At 38.8% G+C, this 21559-nt stretch overlaps 1 protein-coding gene across 4 annotated transcripts in view; it reads left to right on the plus strand.

The window, feature by feature from the left end:
- Positions 1–287: 287 nt before the first annotated feature.
- RGS7 (regulator of G protein signaling 7) overlaps positions 288–21559 on the plus strand; it is a gene marked incomplete at its 3' end in the record, with an annotated part of 607621 nt that continues 586349 nt past the window's right edge. For 3 of the 4 annotated variants that reach the window (XM_079925792.1, XM_079925793.1, XM_079925796.1), the window contains exons 1-2: positions 288–970; positions 2147–2273. In XM_079925792.1, coding sequence (XP_079781918.1) covers positions 2196–2273 — 78 coding nt within the window. In that variant the 5' untranslated portion in view covers positions 288–970; positions 2147–2195. The remainder of the gene's footprint in view (positions 971–2146; positions 2274–21559) is intronic. The other variant, XM_079925794.1, reaches the window with a different exon arrangement.

Below are 21559 nucleotides of genomic sequence, written 5' to 3' on the forward strand. Positions count from 1 at the left end.
TTCCTTTTACTATAACTGGGACACAAGTGATTTTTCTTCTTAATGTGGCTCTAATCCTTACAGAAGAATTAGTGACAGCAACCTGAAGAATAATTATGGGGGATCAGCACCCCACACCTTCTTTGAAAACTGCTGGAGGTTGAGAGTAAGTGGGTGAAAGTTCCTCTGAGCACCATCTGTCAGAGAGAGAAACCAGATATTGGGGATGTGCCTTCATTTTAACAGGTGGCAAGATGTTCCCCTCGAGTTGGCAGCCTCCAGATCATTTCCCGTTTCTCTAACTTAGGAGGAAGCTGTGAAAGTCGCAGGCAAACGGGCTGAATGACTCATTTGATCCTGGACATTTCCTTCACTCCTAGGATGTCTCAATATCTCTCTACTCTCGTTATTTAAGCATAACGATGAACAATCATCTGCTTCGCTCGCACAGTCAGCGAAGTCATCAGACACGTGACGAAACTGCCGGCTGCAAGGGGCTCCATCCATTCCTGCATGCCTCCATCCATCCACCCACCTACCCATCGCCCTTCCTGTTCTCCGGCTTACACTCCCATCGCCAGGCCTTCAGCGGCGCGCACACCGCCGGCCCGGGTGTGCAAGGGCCCGGGCTGCGCGCGCTGGGGGCAGGGCGGCAGCTTCCCACAGAGGAGACTGTGGGGCGGCGGGGCCGGAGGGGCCGCGAGGCCGCGCGGAGCCGAGCCCCGCCCCCTAGCCAGCACCTACGGACGCCGGGTCCCACGTGACAGTCCCTTCCTCCCTCCCCAGTCGCGCGCACGGGCCGGGCGTCTCGGTCCCGCGCGCGCTCGTGGTCCGAGAGCCCGGGAGCAAAGCGAAGCGAAGGAGGGAGCGGCGGAGCGCGGGCCGTCAGAGCCCTGTGCCCGCGCGGAGGTGATGAAGCTGGCCGCGCGCTGACACCGCCGCACCCAGCCGCCGGGAAGAAGGCGCCTCGGGCCGCGACCTTCAGGAGAAGGTACGTGGCTGGGGGTGGGGGTTGGGGGGAGGCGGCTCCCCGGAGCCCCGCGACCCGGTCTTCGGGGCTGACACTGCCGCTGGCCCGGCTCCCGCGCGCGGCTTGGGCTCGCCTGCCATTTGCTGCCGCCGTGAGAGCCAAGCAGGCGAGCTGGGCTTGCTTGTTTTCCCCTCAGTGCCTGGTCACTCTGAGGCTTCCGCAGTTAGGTGCTGCTCACAGTGACCCAGGTAATTGCCTAAAGGGCCGACCTCCCACCTGGTCTTGTTTCCGGGACACCTTCTGATGCCTTCTTGCAAAGGTTGGGCAGGGTTACGCCGTGACTTCCGAAGCCGAGTGGGCCGAGGGGAGAGGAGCCACTGGCCGGCAGTGCAGGCAGGTGAAAGTCGGAGAAGCTCCCTGACTCTGTGCGGGAGACCTAGGGGAATGAAGACGAAACACATGACTGGAGAATGGCTCGGGGAATGGGCCTCTCTGATGCGCCTGCATGCGGGAAACTAGCCAGACACCTGGGAGAAAGTGTGCTGCCACAGGGTGTTGCCTTTCTGCCCATTCGGGGAAAACACCGAAGATACTGTGGAGATGCAGTATTGGGAGAGAAGAGAACTCATAGGATGGAAATGGTAACGGTGGTTTTTTTTTTTTTTCAGTGAGCCTTAAACACTTTAAAAAATGAGTACCCAGAAAATCAAGTCAATTAAAACCATAGTCAAATGACTATTTTAACTAAAAGATTGTCATTCATTTCTTACTTATAATTCCCTGGGAGTACTGTAGGTGTAAATTCAGTTTTTTTTTTTTTTTAAAATCTATTTCTGTGCTATTTCTTGCAAGCCAGCCCCAGCATTTAAGCATGCTCCATTGTGGGATGGGTGCTGTGGATGGGGGAGATGAATCAAGAGTCAACCTTCTTAAGGGCTTCCCTGGTGGCGCAGTGGTTGAGAGTCCGCCTGCCGATGTACGGGACACGGGTTCGTGCCCCAGTCCGGGAAGATCCCACATGCCGCGGAGCGGCTGGGTCCGTGAGCCATGGCCATTGAGCCTGCGCGTCCGGAGCCTGTGCCCCTCAACGGGAGAGGCCACAACAGTGAGAGGCCCGCGTATCGCAAAAAAAAAAAAAAGTCAACCTTCTTAAGTACTACCATTAGGATCTCACTGATGTCTCTCTGACTCTTGCAGGGAGGAGTGATAATTCTTGTATCTAAGAGTGGACCACGTGTGTGGTGACATGGCCCAGGGGAATAATTATGGGCAGACCAGCAATGGGGTGGCAGATGAATCACCCAACATGCTGGTGTACAGAAAGGTAAGGATTTCTTCACTTTCGTGGAAAAAGGGAAACTTCTGGCTTCCTTGAATTTTTTTTCCCTCAGATCAATTTTGTGGCCTTATGGATTCTCCAAATCCCCAGTGACTGCACATTATACTTGAGGATGATCTGACATTCTCAAGTAATGCATATGTGTAGAGACACAGTGAAGTAAATGAGGCTACTCATACTGTGTTCTCACACTTTCCCTGGTGATCTTACATAGATTAATCCGCAGTCAGCAATAGCAGCAAGTTTGGACATCCCACATATTTTGTTTGTTACATACATGATTTTATAGCATCTGTAATAGATTTTAGAAGCTTTTTCTTATACTCCTTCTAAGCATTTAGGTTATAATGATTATATAAATGTATAACATTTTAGAAATGAAAATAGACTACTTTGCAATTCTGGGGCAAGAGTGAATGTGGCTGTGAATGTATGGGTGGTTTAATAATTTTAATTAAACAATTCCAGTTTTTTTTAAGTTAAATCTTAGCTTTAAAGCCACCATAATAAAGGTGTATTTGAATATTGTGTATGCTTCAGAGTGGTTGCTTAGGTAAGTTCATTCTGGTTATAGTCAACAATCTTCCTAAAATTCAGGAAGCAGTATTTTTTATTTAACTTCTGTACCATTTGTTTCTGTTGCTTTTTATGCTGGGATTATTTTTCTTTAGCATATTATCTGTAGTGCTTATGGGGCAAGATTTCTTTAGTTAACACTAGCAATGGTAAAAAGGAAACCAGACCTCGAAATGAAGGAAATTGTTAAAGATTTTGATTAGTGTGAGCACATTGAAGAGTCTAGGATGAGTTTGCTAGAGGATCAGAACTGGTTATGAATAAAGATGAAAAGCTTTCCACCTTGACCTATACTAAATGAAAACTCTCCTTCTATGTGAGCCAGGATGATTAAGAGGTGGTGATGATATGCGTTTGAGGAAATCTTGTTATTGCTTTGATGTGAATATGCATGGACATCCTGTCAATGCTAGCCTTGTAGACCGTAGTGTATTGTGTACCTATGAATGCACTTTTGTGGGTCTGGGATAGCACAGTAAAACTTTTTTCCCACAGGGAAAAAAAAATTGCCTATTTTAGTCTTAAAGCATCCCAACTGGATAAATCAAGAAAATAATCCACTTGAGCCTAAGTTATTACTGTTATTTTCCTACATTGATTGAAATTACTGGATATTTGCCCATTCTGTATAGATGTGGTTCTGAGAAGAACTATCTTAGGGGCAGTTATGTGTTTTTTTAAAGAAGTTATAATATTCTTTATTGTTTTGTATGACTGAATATTGTAATATGCAAGATGTGAGAATTGTAAATTCTACCTTATAGGTTTGTGCAATGTCGAGAGTTGGACTTCTGTAAAATTATCAGTAGTTAGCTATTTTTGTTAGGTCAAACACTATATTCTCTGTTTCCCTATTAAAAGATCAGGGGCTGAATTGATTGGACACCTAACAGTTAATCTTGATTAGAAATAAACTTAATATGACATCAGTCTGTGTCTCATTTAGTCAGTTATCATGAGAATATGTGAAAAATGAGGCTAGGAGTTTTATAGATAGTTATTGGATTATTTAGTGTACCTAAGCTTCATATTGCTAATTTTGAAACACTCTATAAATTGTTGTTTAGCATCAAATTGCCGTTAGGGCTACTTATAAATTAACAGGTTATGATAACTTCAGGGAGAGAATGTAATGCCTCATTTCTTTTAAGCATTTGTATTCTGTTGGGTAAGGTTGGAACTGCTTGTGCTACTTCTTTGCCCTCCTTTTCCTAGCTTTTTGTTTAGGGTAATGACACATACAATTTATTTCTAGAAAAGATTTTCCTGATAAATCATTGTTGGAAAAAAGTTGACACCAGTAAATTTTACTCATAATGCTTACTTATGCATTTCCTGTCTATCCTTTTATTCTCTGAACATATATCTTTTTGTTTGTGATATAAATAATAATATATAAAGAAATACCAGATAATTTGTATAAAGAAACACAGTTGTTCTTGGTTAGCATTTGCTGGTTACCAAGTCAAATGGTCCATGTCTGTAGACAGACATACAACATGATGTTATATGACCATTTTACCTCTGTTTTTTGTATCTTATGTGGGCTTTGACATTTAATATCTTCTCAGTAGAGGCCAGATTTTAATGTGAAGAACAGCAGAATAGTTGGAGAGGGGTAAAAAGGAAAGGAGTAGGTTGACTCCATATGTCAACTGCTCAACCTGCATGAAAGAATAAGCGACTTGTTACAAATGCTTATTAATCATGAAGTCAGTCAAAGGTTAGGAAAGAGCTTCAGCCTCACAGTGCATTGCTTAGTATCAGTGAAGAGAATAGTTAGAGAAATTGCTGTTTTATTGATTCATGCCAATTTTCCACTTCTAGTTCACTGTTGAAACACAGTTCTTAAAGTGGGTTCTGTGTTCTCACCACTTCCCCTCCCTGCAAGCCACCTCTTGTTTACTGCCCAGGATTCTGATGGTTTATACCTACTAAAGATATGCATGTGCTGTTTCCATTTTTTCTCGGTAGATTATGAATGAGGTTTAGGAATATTCTTGTGCGGCAGAGAAAACAGTGAATGGTTGTCAAAGTGTGATGCACAGAAAAGAGCTGGGATTTGTGAATTTCTTGTGTTCATCTGATGTCTCTCCATTATGATTATCCTCATATGGATTATTGGAATTCCTCAAAATAATGGGAAAGTTCCAGGGATCTTTTTTCCATGGAGAATTCCTTAGCGATGTTCGGGAAAAATGTATTTTCAGTGGGTAGAACTATGATCCTCCAGGCAGAGTGAGTGCTGCCATAGTGAGAGCTACAGGCATTAGTAACACTGTTACCGACCAGGGTTCTTGGACTCCTTAATCAATAGAAATTGATAAGAGGCCAGATGAGAAATTCAGGCAAGGGTTTATTGGGATGCCCCCTGCAGCACAGTGGGGTGAAAACAAGGAACAGTTCCCCTTGCTTGCTGCCTGAGTGGAGGGTGAGCTGGTCCCTTAAATGGGGTGAGGGTAGGGGCGGGTCCAGGAGACTGGACTGGAGGTATGGCTTGGGTGGTCTGCCCACTCCCTTGGTGATGCTGGGTGCAGGGATCATGCACAGCACCCTGCTTTTGCTCTGAACGCCTCATAAGTGGCAGTTGGGTTTTTGGTCTTTTTGTATCTTGTTCATAATTTGCCCCAGCTGCACATGCACACAGTTATTTTTAGTCCCTTATAGTTTCTTTGTATTCTGTTGCTGCAGGAGACGTTCATCCAGGTGCAAGCACTGCAGCAAAGGGTCCCAGGTCCCAGCCTGTCTCAACACTGCCTCACAATCAGGGTTGGTACCTGCAAATCAGTCTCGGATATTTGCCAGTACCTTTTTGGCTTAATGTGAGGGCTCTCTGTAGGCTTCATTTGATATAAGAGGTACATTAAAAAAATCCATATGGACAAAATATTTTCCTTACAAATTTTTCAATTTATAATGCTGCTTTTTTTTTTTATAAGCAAGTGATTAAGTTAGTGTGGTTATGTCATTTTATGTATTTGAAAACATTCAAAAGTTTATAAAATGTGAAGCTTAACCACTTTTATTTCTGGGGTTTCCTAAGCTCCCTTCAGATAGACCTTAACTAGAAGGGAATAGAAATAATCAACTTCTTTAAGAAGAGACCCACCTAGCTCCAACTCACCTTGGATTCAGACTAGCTTCTTGAAATGTAGTGAGGTGAAAAGTATGTAGAGGTGAAAACTCAGAACTCAAACACTACTGTCATTCTTGGTCTGCTTTGGGTAAAACTCTCATTCCTGGGGGGTGGTACTGGCTGTAAAGGATCGCTGAGCTAGAACCCAGGGTTACAAGGAGACACATTGTAAATTTGGTGTCTGGCCAGCATGCTGCCCACTAGACAGTATACATCACTTTTTGTCCAGAAGCTGACGTTCCTGCATTTGAAAAACAAAATTTCTAGGGCACCTTGGGGCCAATATTTCATATTGGCTGGAATGCTGGCTTCTTACTAGCAAGAATGCTCAAAATGACCAATAATTTCTGTTATTATTGCAGCAACAGTTTATCTTCCGGTTGTCAGAAAAGAAAATGAAAATATTTTCCTCATTCACTGTTTTAGTGGAATGAACACATATTTTGGAAATAGCAAACCTATAAAGTTCACTATGCCTCTCCCCTCCCCCCCACCTTTTCCCTTACCCATTCTCTCTTCCCCTCCTCTCTCTTCATTTTCCATCTAGTCACTCTCATTCCGTTTGCTTCTTCCTTTTCACTTTTCAAAAACGACTTAAGTGGGGACTTCCCTGGTGGCCCAGCGGTTAAGACTCTGTACTCCCAATGCAGAGGGCCCAGGTTTGATCCCTGGTCAGAGAACTAGGTACCGCATGCCGCAACTAAAGATCCCGTGTGCCACAACTGAGACCCCATGCAGCCAAATAAATATTTTAAAAAAAGACCTAGGGTGAAGATGTAATTTTCCCTGAGATGCTGCTCATTTTAGTTGTGAAAGAGAAAATGATGTCTTTTGGATATGAGAGCAGGTACCATCTTGTTTGAGTACCTGTTATACACAGACATTCAGGTGCTTTTAAACTCGGTATTATATTGTGGTAGTGGCAGAAGGTTAGTCTTGAAAGATTAAGACTGCTCTGTTTTTTGCAGAGTAAGATGGGACCACTGGCCTTTCTTACATAAAGGTGTAATGGGAGCTATCAGCCCAGTAGGCAGATGACCTCTGCTGATTGGCTTGACCTAGACATTGCCTTTGAAAGCTTTTTCTGAAGTAAGTCTGTTCTGTGAAAACAGATATATTTGCAAGAGAGGGGAGTGACTAGTTTTCTTCTTTGGAAAAGATTTAGTCACAGACATCACTAGTTTCTTAGGGGTGAGTTAGCTGACATTTTTGGCACTAACTCAGTGCATTTGTCACTTCAGGATTGTCCAGTGTGGTCAACCTTGAAGGTGTCACATTCCTCCCTCCTCGAACTCCATTATCAAAAATAGCCTTTGACATTTTTGAACCTTAGTTATCTTGATCTGTCTGGGTATAGGGTGCAGCTACATGTTAGTACAGTAAAGAATATTTCTAAGTGATAACCAGAGAAAGGCCTGTTAGAAAAGGAAGGAATGTTTGCAAATGGATAATCACAAAAGGTATTTAGGCCCCTCAGATTTCTAAATTAGGGGCTCAGATGGGAGGCGGGCATCAGAAAGATTCCATTTCTAAAAAATTCCAAAATGGAGTGTCTTCTCTATGCATTATTTGAAAGCACCTTCCTAGACTAAAGGATGTTGTCTACTATAAATATGAATTTAATCTGTTTGAATCAAATGCAGACCTGTTTTTCCCTCAGTGACACAAATGCGTCCTGAGATAGGATAGGACCACCATCTATGATACTTCTGAGAAGTAGATAGAGACATTTTATGAGTAATAATTTAATGTTGAATTTTGGGTAATAATTAACTTGAGTTCGGAGCAAGAAAGCCTTTCATGGTGGAGCTTTTTCCTCACCAGTTGTTGCTTATCAGTACTATTTGTGGGATTAAGATAAGAATTTGTGGCCTGAATTTTATTTCCGTTTCTCACCTCCAACCTCCCCAAATCTAATGGATCAGAGGAAAGTGCAGATGTAGAAAGGAGAAGCTGTGAAGGAATTTTATTGCCTTATAATAGCCTTTGTGGCTCTATTGAGTGATGGAAAGCAGGGTATATTTCAGTAGTATGGTTGATGGAATGTGATCACTGCAGAGAATATGAAAATATTTTGGGTTTGGATAGTTTAGTGACTTAATAAATATTAAGTCTCCTTGAAAACGATATTGTGGAAAACAAGCAACACAAGTAGTTGGCCCTTGCTCCGCCTTTCATAGCTGTGAAAAGGAGGCATTTGAATGTCAGAGTTACAGAGGCTTCTATCTTACAAGATATCAATCTAATTATAAAATAAATGTAAATGTGAATGTGGGTATGCAGTTCCTTAGGGAAAAAAAGACCCACTTCTCTGCCATTTGCCCAAGGCAATATGAAAATTTAACTTTCCCTCTTTTTAATTCCCTTTGTCTTGTGTCTAATTCAATTAACAAAGGTCTCAGGACATTGGAACTCTAATAGACAATCATGAAGGTTATTTCAGCTCCATTAAAATTGCCACCTGGCCTAGGCTAGAAAAAATTTTGACTGAGGGGCCTATCCAGGGAGAGAAGTTGTTCTGTCTTCCGGAAAAATATGTAGGAAAATGGCAGCTTTGTTCTAGCTGCGTTCTTAAGAATAGTCTAGAAGCCTTCTTATGTTAGGTCCTTTCTGGTGATTAGCAAGTAAAATTTTCTTAAGGAGTCAGTGTGCTGAAGTAGAAGCATGTGCATTGTAGTTGGGCGGTTTTGGTTCTAAGTCATGGCTCTGCCATTGTTTAGCTCTGCAGTTGTGGTTTAGCAACCTAACTCCTTTCATTTCAGTTTCCTTATGTATAAAATGACAAAAAATAAGGAAACATTTCCTTCATAGAGCTGTTTGATGATAAAATGAGGTAGCCTATGTTAGACCCTCCATGAATGTCTCAAAAATGCTATAATAATAATTATATAATTATAACATAATTTATAATATATAATAGTTACATTATATAATTCTAATAACTATTCTTTTATTATTACTATTTATTTAATGAAACACCTTGTATGTTCCATGGGGTCCAGTATGTTGCTATATTTTTTGATAAAGGTGAAAATGTGAACATTTTAACCACTTCCAGTCATGTCTTTCTGGTAGTTGAAAAGGCAGATTCTGTAAGATGATTTGGTAATACCATTTTATGACACAATGAGTGTCCTGTCTTATGTTATTAGTTCAATATAGCTAGCTTCTATTTTTAATAAGCCCTTTGAATTATTATCTAATATATCTTTGAAGTCTGCATAGTTACTTAGGTATTATGTAAACTCAATAAAGCCTTTGCATTCTGGAATTTCAGAGGTAAAAGGAAACTAAGAATTTATCTACTTTTTAATTTTGCAGATTATGAAATTTAAGATCAGAGAAGTAAGTAACATGATTTGTCTAAGGTCACACAGGTTGAATTCAGGTCTTTATTTGTCTTTCTGTGGTGTGTGTGTGTCTCTCTCTTAAAATAAATGCAGTAAGTCTTGTGTTTGTAGTTCAGTTTCAGTAAGAAATCAGCATCCTGGTTACTCTGTGGCATCTATGGATTATTCCAGGGTATTTAATCACCCATTATAAATAGATTACTAGATTCCCTTTTCCCTTCAACTATAGTTTAGCATTTGGAGCCCCAGGAATGATAAGATTGGGAACTAGACTGACTGACCTACCCTGGTAGTAGTTCTGTCTTTGATTTGATCCTGACTGGAAGTTCTAGGCTGATGAAAACCCAGAATTTGATGCTCTGTGGCAACACTGTCCAATAGAGCTTTCTATCTTGATGGAAATATTCTGTGTACTGTCCAGTATAGTAGCTACTAGCCACAGAGGGTGGTTGAACGCTTGAAATGTGGCTGATGTGACCAAGGACTTGAATTATAAATTATATTTAATTTTAATTAATTATAATTTAAATTTAAATAGCCCCCTGTGGCTAGTGGCTATTATATTTGATAGCATAGTGATTATGGAATAAAGACCTTTGGAAAAACAGCATCAAACCCAAGAGAAGAGATAAAAGAAAATGCTAGACTTAGCTTGAGACTTGGCATGCAGTGCTTGCAACAAAGTAGGGCCCAACAAACAATTTTTTAAAATAATAATACAGATGTAAGGTTTTAAAGGAGGACCATGGTCTGCTAAGGAGATATTAGGAGATATTATAATAAATGACACCAAGGGTTGATGTTTTGTTATTTTTCATCCTATGGAGACTTTAAGTTGTCTGCAGAGGCTGGCCCTCCAGAGGTCAGATGATAGGGGCTGTCTTTCAGTAAGACTAAAGTCTGCATATGCCATGAATATTCCAGGAAGTGCACTCGCAGCATCTCAGATGATTTGCTGATGTTGAAAGTATTCCAATTAATTTCTATCTTATGGTGTCTCAAACATACATCATAGCCATTCCAATTCCTAATAAGACTGAGGGAAAACCAGAAGCCCTGGGTAAAAGGGATTTAAAGTGGTTGGAATCCTTGTTCAGAGTTTAAAATTGGGTTATAAAGAAATCCATTGTTTTTAAGCTCACTTCTCTTTCATATGTCTCAGAATGTTGAAAGGAAGGCAGTAGTCTAGGGAAAGTAGTAGTTCATGACGGAGTGACAGAGTCTCCAAGTCAGAAGGGCTAGATGTGAATTCCTGCTCTGCCCCCAACTGGCTGTGTAAGTTTGGGCAAGTGTGTTAACTTCTCCTGGAGACTACTTTACAGAATCATTGGAAAGATGAAGTATAAGTGAGAATGTTTGACTGAGAGTGATTGACAGGTAATACAGACTCTTTTTGGGAATTGTGGAAGTTTCTGAGGTTCCTTGCAAGAATAAACTTTGCAAAACTCTCCTTGCCAAGTCTTCCCTGCTTGCTGAGTGTCCCCATGGCTGTAGGTCATGTAGAGGTCCAGCTAACATGCTTTCCCCCATTTGGTCATTGCTGGAAGATGTCAAGACCAATATAAATCTACATAACCATCTTTGGCCACACAGAAGCTTTTGAACGTTAGGCAAACTGGTTCAGTAGAAAGTTTTTCTCTAGTACAGAAATCTAGGGAAAATTTTAATATTTAAAATGATGTATACCAAAGCATTTTGAAGAAAATTAAGTACACATAGAACATATTATTAATAATATTTCTCTTGCTGAACTTTTTTTAGTTGCATTTCCTCTGGAAATTAATGCCATTTGTCACTTGCTCTGTTTTATATTTAGTATTTTCGGTTTTGACTTTTGGTTTATTGTTAATTAGAATAGTTGTTATTTATTGAGTGTCAAGGCTTTTATCTGTATTACCTGATTTCCTTAAAATATGTTGCACGTTGATTATTAGCATCCTGTTTTTCTAATAAGAAAGCTGAAAGTGACTTATGCAGACTAAGTGACTGCCCAAGATTGCTCAGGAATTAGTAACAGAGCTGGTGAGCTCCACGAGGGTGGAGACTCCTATTTTTCAGTGCTGTGTTCCCAGCACCTAGAAAAATGGCACATAATAGCTGTTTCTGAATATTGAGTGCCTAAGCACATGAATCAGTGGGTGAATAAATGAATGAATGCTTGATCCAAAGACCGTATTCTTGCCTCTTCACTGTGTTGCTTCCATTTAAGTTAGTGAATTGACAGCGCACTCAAAATTCAGTTCTGTACGCCATACATACATTGAGCCTCAGCTCTGATTGAGCCTTGTGTGGGCATTGGGGATAGAGTTGTGGTCTAGATAGATAGGGTTTGAGCCCTCACTGAGCTTATATTACAGTGGTGAGGACAGATGTCAGACAACTTATCATAGAGTGATTACTGCTGTGAAAAGGGAAGAACTGGGTGTTAGGAAAATTTATTTATATTGGGTCATCTGGTTTCTGAAATAAATATTATGTTGATATGTATCTTCTGTTTGCAGTTCTGAGTGCTTAGCACAGTGCCCAAAGTGCCCAGCTTCTGACACTTAGTAAGTACTCAATAAATGAACTAAATTGAGCTAAGCTAATGTTGAAAGTCTTCAGAGATTTATGGAGACAGAGGAGGCAAGAGTGTTGATCTTATCCCTTAGAAAACCAAATGTCTCCTTCCATAGACTTAAAATTTACTTAATACTTGTGAACTTGAATGAAATTACTTTGCCTCTTTGAGTCCCAGTTTCCTCCTCTGAAAAATGGAGATAGTAATAATAATAATGATAAGTTATTATAAATAGTGCATGTAAAGCTTGGATAAGTAGGAAACATTTAATATATGTTAACTATTACCTATAAATGCTGCCCCCAAAGGATTTCTCTGTAAGTGGAAGTGATGACATATAAGGAGGATTTCCCTTTAAAATTTGTCTTTCTTATACATATTTTAGAATTTAGAATTTGCTGCTCTTCATTGGTTCTTGATGATTTTGTTTAAAACTGTTTCATATGGTAAATGTACAATAAATATTAAAAATTTTTCATCATACACAATTCAAACAAATACAAAAGTAGAGAAAAATAATATAAAGAATCTTCATGTACCCATCACATCGTGTCAACAATTCTTAACTGCTGGTAGATCTGGTTTCATTTATGCTTCCTCACTTCAGATTTCCCCCAGTTGGTTATTTTGAAGCAAATCTCAGAAAATATATCATTTAAGATATAAATTCTTTAGTGTGTATAAGTACTTTAAGGAAGATAAAGGTAAAATAAAGGTAAATAAAATGATAATTTGTCCTAGGTCCTTAAAATAATGGCATATTTTACTCCATGAGCTTTATCATTTTTTTCATATTGCTCAAATGGGTCTATCATTCTTTCTTTTTCTTTTTTCTTTGTGGTAAAATACATCTAACATAAAATTCACCATTTTAAACATTTTTACATGTATAGTTCAGTGGCATAAAGTACATTCACAATGTTCTGCAACTCTCACCACCATCCATCTCCAGAACTTTTATCATCTTCCCAAGCTGAAACTCTATACCCATTAAACAGCAGTTCCCCATTCTCCTCTCCCTCAACCCCTGACAATCACCCTTCTACTCTCTGTCTCTGTGAATTTCAGTACTCTTTGTACCTCATATAAGTGGAATTATACAGTATTTGCTCTTTTGTGGCTGGCTTATTTCACTTAGTATAATTTCCTCAAGGTGCACCCATGTTATAGCATGTGTCAGAATTTTCTTCCTTTTTAAGGCTGAAAAATACTCCATTGGATGTATATACCACATTTTGTTTATCCTTTCATACATGGATGGGCATTTCGGTTACTTCCACCTTTGACTGTTGTGCTAATGCTGCAATGAACATTGGTGTATAAATATCTGTTCAAGTCCATGCTTTTAATTCCCAGAATCGGAATTGCTGGATCATATGGTTATCGTATTTCTAATTTTTTGAGGAACCACCATGTTGTTTTTCATAGTGGCTACACTATTTTACATTCGTACCAGCAGTGCACAAAGGTTACAACTTCTTCACATTCTCACCAACACTTGTTATTTTTGATAGTAGTTATACTAATGGGTATGAAGTGACATCTCTTTGTGGTTTTGATTTGCATTTCCCAAATGATTGAGCATCTTTTGCTTATTGGCTATTTTCATATCTTCTTTGGAGATTTTGTGAACTTTTAAAGAGATTTGATTGCAGTTAGGAATGGTTTGACCTATGAACTACATGACCACTTAGATTTATGTCTAACCAAAATTCTGTTATTTTTGTTTGGATTTCTGAGCTACCTTTTTAATAATGGGGAGGTCTTTAAAGTCCTTTCTATCCTTAGCTTCCAAGTTTACAGTTAAAGTGAAACCTCCATAATTGACTCTTTTGGGTGATGGTAGTGATGAAGCTTAATGAATAAAAAAATTAAAAATAATAGCACATTTAAAAATGAATTCAGTTTTATTTGTTTTGAATCTATAAAGTAACTGCTTTTAGGGCTACTGGGATGGGACAGGCAGTCCACATCTCTTAAAGAATCTTGTAAATGTTTTAAAGAATATTCCAGACTCTCTCAAATTAGAATATTTATTGTCTTTCCTTGACTTTTATTTAGTCTTTCCATTCTTTTATTTTTAGTACATTTATGTTTGGAAAATGTTAGTGAATATAGAGCACTCATTCTATTCTTAAGGTAAGAATAGAGATATAATTGATTTTAACCAGAAAAGTTACTATTCATTTAGATTAGTATAAAAAGATAATTTAAAATGAATTTCTCTTTTCATCTTAAATCTTGTTTTTATGCAGTTGTATATTCTTTTCATAACATTTCTTTTAACTGATTTGAACTGATTAACTGATTTGAAGATGTCTTAGTATAGGTCATTTGGGATGAGACTTTCAATGGCTTCAATCAAAAGGCCTTTTCTTTTGGAAATGTGTTCTAGCATTCCTCATTGCTGTCTTACTCTGAAAGTTTACTAGAAACTAATTAACTTACTTGTACACTATGATTTGTTTGACTTGTACCGTATTGATTTGTTTGACTCAAAGCTCATTATCACTTTATAAAACTGTGGTAAACCCCTCTGTCCTTGATATTTCTTTTCCTCTTCTTCTGTAGTAATAGCACTCTGCATTTTCATCTAGGCACATGGCCACTAGAATAAAGATTGCATTTCTCAGGCTCCCAGGCAGCTAGGCATGGCCATTTGATATATTCTGGCCAATGAGATGTAAACAGAAGAGGTGTATATCTGGGAAGTGCCCTTAAAGAAAGGGAGTATACCTTTCTTTTTTCCTTTTCTTACTCTTCCTGGCTAGAATGCAGTCATCTTGGCCAGGAGGTAGAAGCTGGGAATTATGGATGGCAGAACAACAAAAGGGAATGAACCTGGGTCCCTGATGATTATAGAGTCAGCATACAAACCTGACCTGCCTACATAATTCTATGTTAGAGAAAAATTAAAAATTAAGAATTCTTCTTCTATATTTTTTAAAGATTTTTTTAGAGCAGTTTTAGGTTTACAACAAAATTGAGAGGAAGGTACAGAGATTTCCCATATAATCCCTACCCTACATAACCAGCCTTATTATCAACATTACTCATCAGAGTGGTAGATTTTTACAAAAGATAAACCTATACTGATGCATCATAATCAACCAAAGTTCATAGGTTACCTTAGGGTTCACTGTTGACGTTGTACCTTCTGTGGTTTGAACAAATACATAACGACATGTATCCATCATTATAATATCATACAGAGTAGTTTTATTGCCATCTTTATGTCTTCTTTAAGATACTATGATTTGGATTTTCTGTTACTTGCGACCAAATCAAATTCTAACCAACTTAACAACGACATCCAAAACCTTTTATTTTTAATCTGTAAGATAGTAATAGGGAAAAAGTTTTTTTTTTTCTTTTGAAATATACGTTTCTTGTTTTATTTTAAAAGCAGCCTATTTGCTTTCTAGGAATAAATCTAGTTTCTTTTAAATAATATAATTGAGAAATTCTGCCGCATTAATTATGTAAATAGTTCAATTTAATTTAGTAAATATTTACTGAACAATTGTTTTGTGCTAGGTAATTTTGCTAGAAGTGTTAGGGGTAAAGAATCAGTGATGACAATCATATATTCTTTATCAGAGCACTTTACAATTCCAAGATTGGAGGATCAACAGTTTTACAGTGAATTTCTTGTATATATATATGTGTATGTGTAAAACCTCATAAAATTGATGGTGCACTTATTAAATTTTTTATTATTTATTATTTTTAAATATTTGTTTATTATTTATTTAATTTATTTTGGGTCGCATTGGGTCTTAGTTGGGGCACACCGGATCTTCATTGAGGCATGCAGAATCTTTCGTTGTGGCAGGCGAGCTTCTCCTTAGTTGTGGTGTGCAGGTTTTTCTCTTCTCTAGTTGTGGCGTGCGGGTTTTCTCCTCTCTAGTTACAGCGTGCAGGCTCCAGGGCACATGGGCTCTTGTAGTTGTGGTTCCAGAGCGTGTGGACTCTGTAGTTTGCAGCACTCAGGCTCTCTAGCTCAGTAGTTGTGGCGTGCGGGCTTAGTTGCCCTGCGGCATGTGAGATCTTAGTTCCCTGACCAGGGATCCAACCCGTATACCCTGCATTGTAAGGTTGATTCTTTAACACAGGATCACCAGGGAGGTCCCTTACTCAATTTTAAAAAAATTCTTGTTTTCCTATGAGGAAACCAAGGCCTGGAAAGGTTATTTTCCCATGTCAAAAAATAAATGCACATTAAAACCATATGTTTGGGCTTCCCTGGTGGTGCAGTGGTTAAGAATTCGCCTGCCAATGCAGGAGACAGGGGTTCGATCCCTGGTCCGGGAAGATTCCACATGCTGCGGAGCAACAAAGCCCGCGAACCGCAACTACTGAAGCCTGCGCGCCTAGAACTTGTGCTCTGCAACAAGAGAAGTCACCACAGTGAGAAGCCCCTGCACCGCAATGAAGAGTAGCCCCCACTCGCAGCAACTAGAGAAAGCCCACGCGCAGCAACGAAGACCCAACACAGCCAAAAATAAATAAATACAATAAAATTAAAAAAACAAACAAAAAACCCCATATGTTTCATTTTATTGCCAATTAAGTATGCTAGGTATAAGAGTAAACACTTTTAAAATTTTTGAATTTATTTCTTTACCTTAGAAATTACTCATATGACAGATTTTATAGCTGAAGATGCTCTTCTTGCAATGTCTTTTTAGCTGATTTGAAAATTGAATCATTTTACATACTAAAACACAAGCTACTTAAAGTTGTGGAGCTAGGCCAGTACTGCCTACGTTTATTTGAACACTATATATGAGCCTTATTTTATGCTTATAAAAAATTTTATAAGTATTTTGTTGAGCATATTTATGAAAAAGAATTACCCTTCTTGGTAGCATCTTCGTGGGAAATTGTACATTCTTAACCATGCAGATGAGGTGCTGAGTTGAATTTTAACAAAGAGAGTCAAGTAAGTGCAATGAAAACAATTTATTTATACCATCTATTCCATCAATCTGTGGTGCCTGAGTATATCAGAAATACCCACACAACAAAGCAAAATATAGACATTTCTGCTGTGGCATAATAAGTTCCACTAAAAAAGCCCCACACTCTGCAAAATCACACACTAAAAATAACTGGCATTTTGAAGGAAATAGAATTGGAATAGATCACTCAAAATGTTTTAACCACCAAAACATTTAATGTTATAATTAAGCAATAACCAAAAAAATCTTATTAAAACTTCTAGCATGTCTATAAAAACATGCTAACTTCCCTATAAGTAAAGAAATAACACAGTAATACAAGACTTTACCTTTAGAAAATACAGGCGAGGGTGGCTTGATGGAAGAGTATATAAGGAAGTATTGTCTGCTGAATTATGAAAACAAGGGCAGAGGGACGTTAGCAGCAGAATTTGCAGGTAGAGGAGCAGTGACAGGCTTACCATGAAATGGTTCTGGCTCCTTATCTAGTGTTTGCTTGTTTGTTTTGTACAAATATATGAGAGAAATGTGCAATAAACCCTTTTGAAACCTAGCATTTAGCCAGACTGAGCAAAGAGGAAGAATGGGTCATGTGAGCAGTGCTACATTCCTCCAGTGCTTGCTGCATCCACTATGTGTACACTTTGTGTTTGGCTGTTGTATTGTGGTGGCACAAAACGTAGTGTGCTAAGAAATATTGTGCATGAACCTATGGGGCTTCTATGTTGGTCTGACATAATTCCGTCATTTACCTATGGACTAATTCTTGCTATGGAAATACACTCTGTGTGAAACACACTACATCAAATGATTGTTAAACTCCTCACCGTTGAGCAAGGGAGACCTGCCCAGTCCAGGCAAGGAAAAAAGCAAGTGTGTTTGAACTAAGGGTGGTGCAAGGAAAGAAGGCAGAGGAGGTGAACAATGGGTAGATAAAGGCAGACAAGGGAAGGTGAATGCTTTGAGAACACAGTTTCCCATGTGTGATTTTATTTGATTTTCGTAACAGTCCTATGAGGGGATACTGTTCCCTCATTCTACATATTAGGGGAATGAGGCCCAGAGAGGGTAAAGACTTGGCCCAAGATTGCACAGATAGAAAATGGTGGTGTCAGGATTTGAAATCAAGTCTGTGTAACCCCAAATCCTGTGTTTTACAAACTATAGAAGGTGACTTCCCTACTGGGTTGGAATATGGGCCCTGTAGCCCGAGTCTTCAAGGCAGTGGGCCACACTTCTGTGGCTTTGTGAACTTAGGGAATCTTTTAAACTCCCTGAGCCTTTTTTACCTCACATATGGAGGTGCTAGGAATAGCCACTTCAGAGGATTATTGTGACAATTGTATATGATTACACACGTAGAAGTGTTTTACAAATGTGTAAACATTATGCAAGCAATAAAGCATCTTATTTTCTCTCCACGAAACTTCCAGCTCTTTACATTAAAAATGATTATAAATGTTTTTTTTAAGATGACAGGCTTAGTAGTTTATATAGTCACAAGTTAAAAAGCAGAAAGAGGAAAGTCCCTGGGAAGTTTGGTTCCAAAGCAAAACGCTTCTGTATGTTAAGTAAACTGAAGGAGGGAACCATTGATTCCAGCTGCAGATACTGCTTGCATGTGTGCTTATTTTTTTTTTTTTTTAATCTTTTTGGCTCTGTAAGAAGATCTGGTTCTGGTTTCCCTTGTGTCCCTAGAGAAACTAACGTATCACTTGGCAGATTTAGTGGATATTTAATAACTGACAGATTTAGGACTGTGTGAAGGAAGAAAGAGAATTGTGGTTAAAATTTTTACAACAGATTCAAAATATTTGTTTCTACTATTTTATTAAAAAGTAGTTCCAAAAACTAAGACAAAAATGACAGTTTCTCAGTTTGCTTTGTAAGTTGTTAAAAGCAGTGGCATTTGCTGCAATCTCAAGAGTGTTTAAATAGCCACTTAAGCCCTTACAGAGTAAAAGTACATTGGACTAATCTGAAGTCCCCGGTTCCGACTTTGCTTATCATTACTAACTGGTTGGTTTGGACAATCTGTCTGGGTCTTAATTCTTTGCTTTGTGAAACGTGTGTGTGTTTGTGCATGTGGGAAGGGCATAGTTGATGTAAAGATGCTTTCCAAGCAGTGCTAAGGTTTCAAGGTATGATTCAAGGTGCTGGAATAACTTCCCATACTCCCCCGGTAACCTGAGAGATATAATCCATCTCTCAAGGTTATAGACCACCCCATTACAAGTGGGCTCAGTCTTTAGTTTCTTGCTGTGCTGTTTCATTTTATTTGGTTTAGCCCTTCTTATTAGTGTGGAGATTGGAATAATCAATGTGCAGGAAATTGTCTCGTGGATATTATTTTTGATTGTTTGGAACATTTGACTAGCAAAGCCCAGTGCCCCTTCCTGCTAGTTGTTAATGACTCCTAATGTGTCGTAATTTAATAATGCTTCTGGAAATAAATGTTTGCTTTCTTTTGTATTTGCATATATTAGAGCTTTTGCATAAATCAACTGATGTTTCTGGAAGTGATTGTATAGCTAGAACTACTGATATGGATTTTTGCCAAGACATGACCTTTTTCATTGCAGTTCCCTCTTTTTATAAAAATACAAAATGGTCATAGTATTCAAAGGAAACTGAAAAATCCATGGACTTTCTTAATGCTACTTTTTAAAAACTACATTAGAGAAGGAAACTTTTATCAGTTGAGTGGCTATTGCTGTTTGGGAGGAATGCTCTGTTTGCCCCTCCTCACTGTATTGCCCTATGATATACAAAAGAACTTTCTAACAGCCATTCAACTGTAGAATGAGTCCCTTCAGGATAAGAAGTTTCTTTTTTTAAGAGGTGCATCAGTTCAGTGAGACCAAGTGTCATTGAGCTTATTAAAGCATTCCATGGCCTAGAATGATCTTAATGATCTATATGACCCATATAACCTCTGACTGAGAACAGATTCTGCTGTTTCAACCATTGCCCTTGTTTTTAGTGGAAACCTTAATTATTCTTTCAAGGGAAAAAGATTTTAAACCACCAATTAACCACCATCTTCATAATGTCAGTCTAGAAGCTGAGAATTCTGAAAAGATTTTACTTTTCTCATCCACTCACCTGCTTATTCTAGATGATTGTATTTCTGGTTTACCTCGTTTTTATTGGAAGGGAATAAGACACTTTTTTTTTTTTTTTTTTTTTGTGGTACGCGGACCTCTCACTGTTGTGGCCTCTCCCGTTGCGGAGCACAGGCTCCGGAAGCGCAGGCCCAGTGGCCATGGCTCACGGGCCCAGCCGCTTCACGGCATGTGGGATCTTCCCGGACCGGGGCACGAACCCGTGTCCCCTGCATCGGCAGGCGGACTCTCAACCACTGCGCCACCAGGGAAGCCCTAAAACATTTTTTGATATATATTACATTGACTTATTCTACTAATAGATTTCTGAGCAAGTTCCTTTGTGGTTATGGTTTTGTTTTACTTAAACATTATAGAACCAAACAATGTTCATGAAACTATAATATTATACTTGCTATTTATGTAGAACTTTCACAGAAACTTATTAAAACAGAGAAATACAAAGGACTATTTTTTCTATGAAAACGATGAGAAAACTAAGATGCAAAATAAATAGAGCATTTTTGTATTAATAAAGAGATCTAATAAAACTCAAAATGGCCTTTTGATCTTGCTAATAGATCATAATGCCTATACAAATAGTTTTGATATTCTTACAAAAAATAAGAAAATACAGTGTATTCCTTTAAATCATTGTTAAATTATTGAGATTTAAGGAGTCAAATCATGACTGTCAGGCTCAGTAAAAGATTGCCATAGCCTAACATTTAAGCAGTATTTTGACCTTTACAGAGTGCTTTTAGAGATGCTATTTCTTTTTAGCCCTCATAGTTATCCTGTGGGAGTTATTATCCTTATTGAGTACGGCAGATGAGAAACCTCAGTCGTAGACTTAGCCAAGATTATAGATCTGAGGACACAAACCCAGGTTTTCTAACTCACAAAGTAGTTCTCATTCTTCCAACCTAAGTCTTTCCTTAGTTGTCTAGATACCATTTTGAATACACCTGTTATAATGGCCTCAAAGTAAAGACTGGAATGATCCAGTTGAGATATATCCAGTCACTACTGGATTACTCATGGCAAATTCTCACATGTGACTAAACAAACTTTGTGAAGTTGCTGTCACCTCAGTAACCTCATCTCACCAACTGAGTGTTTTTCTATCAATACCAGTAGCCCAGCAGGCCTTGAGGAGTAAGTGGTGGAGAAAGCTAGGCGAGGCAAATGACAATATTGTAGTGGTTGATGCCTTTAAGGAGAGCCTAGGTCTGCCTCTCTGTTGGTCTGTTTGGAGATTTTTTCTAAACTCCACCTACTGAATTTCCTCTCTGTGAGAGACTCTTCAAAACAAAATAAAACCTTGTATTTGTTACCTTTCTCCCCCCAGGCGACAGTGAATTGAGACCAACTCAGTTATGACTGTTCACCATTTTGGAAAAAAACTCTCCATCCCTTGCAGGCGGCAGTGAAAACAAAGGCTGGTGGGGAAATAGGACTGTCTGTTGCATTCCTATAATGTCAGAACCTGTATTATATGGTTCAGAAGTTGAAATTTTAATTTTTTTCTTCCTCCTGTTTGTGTCAATTTGTGGGGAGGGTTCAGAGGCTTTATTTTAT

The sequence above is a fragment of the Stenella coeruleoalba genome (assembly GCF_951394435.1).
Source record: "Stenella coeruleoalba genome assembly, chromosome: 1".
In the NCBI taxonomy this organism is placed as follows: domain Eukaryota; kingdom Metazoa; phylum Chordata; class Mammalia; order Artiodactyla; family Delphinidae; genus Stenella; species Stenella coeruleoalba.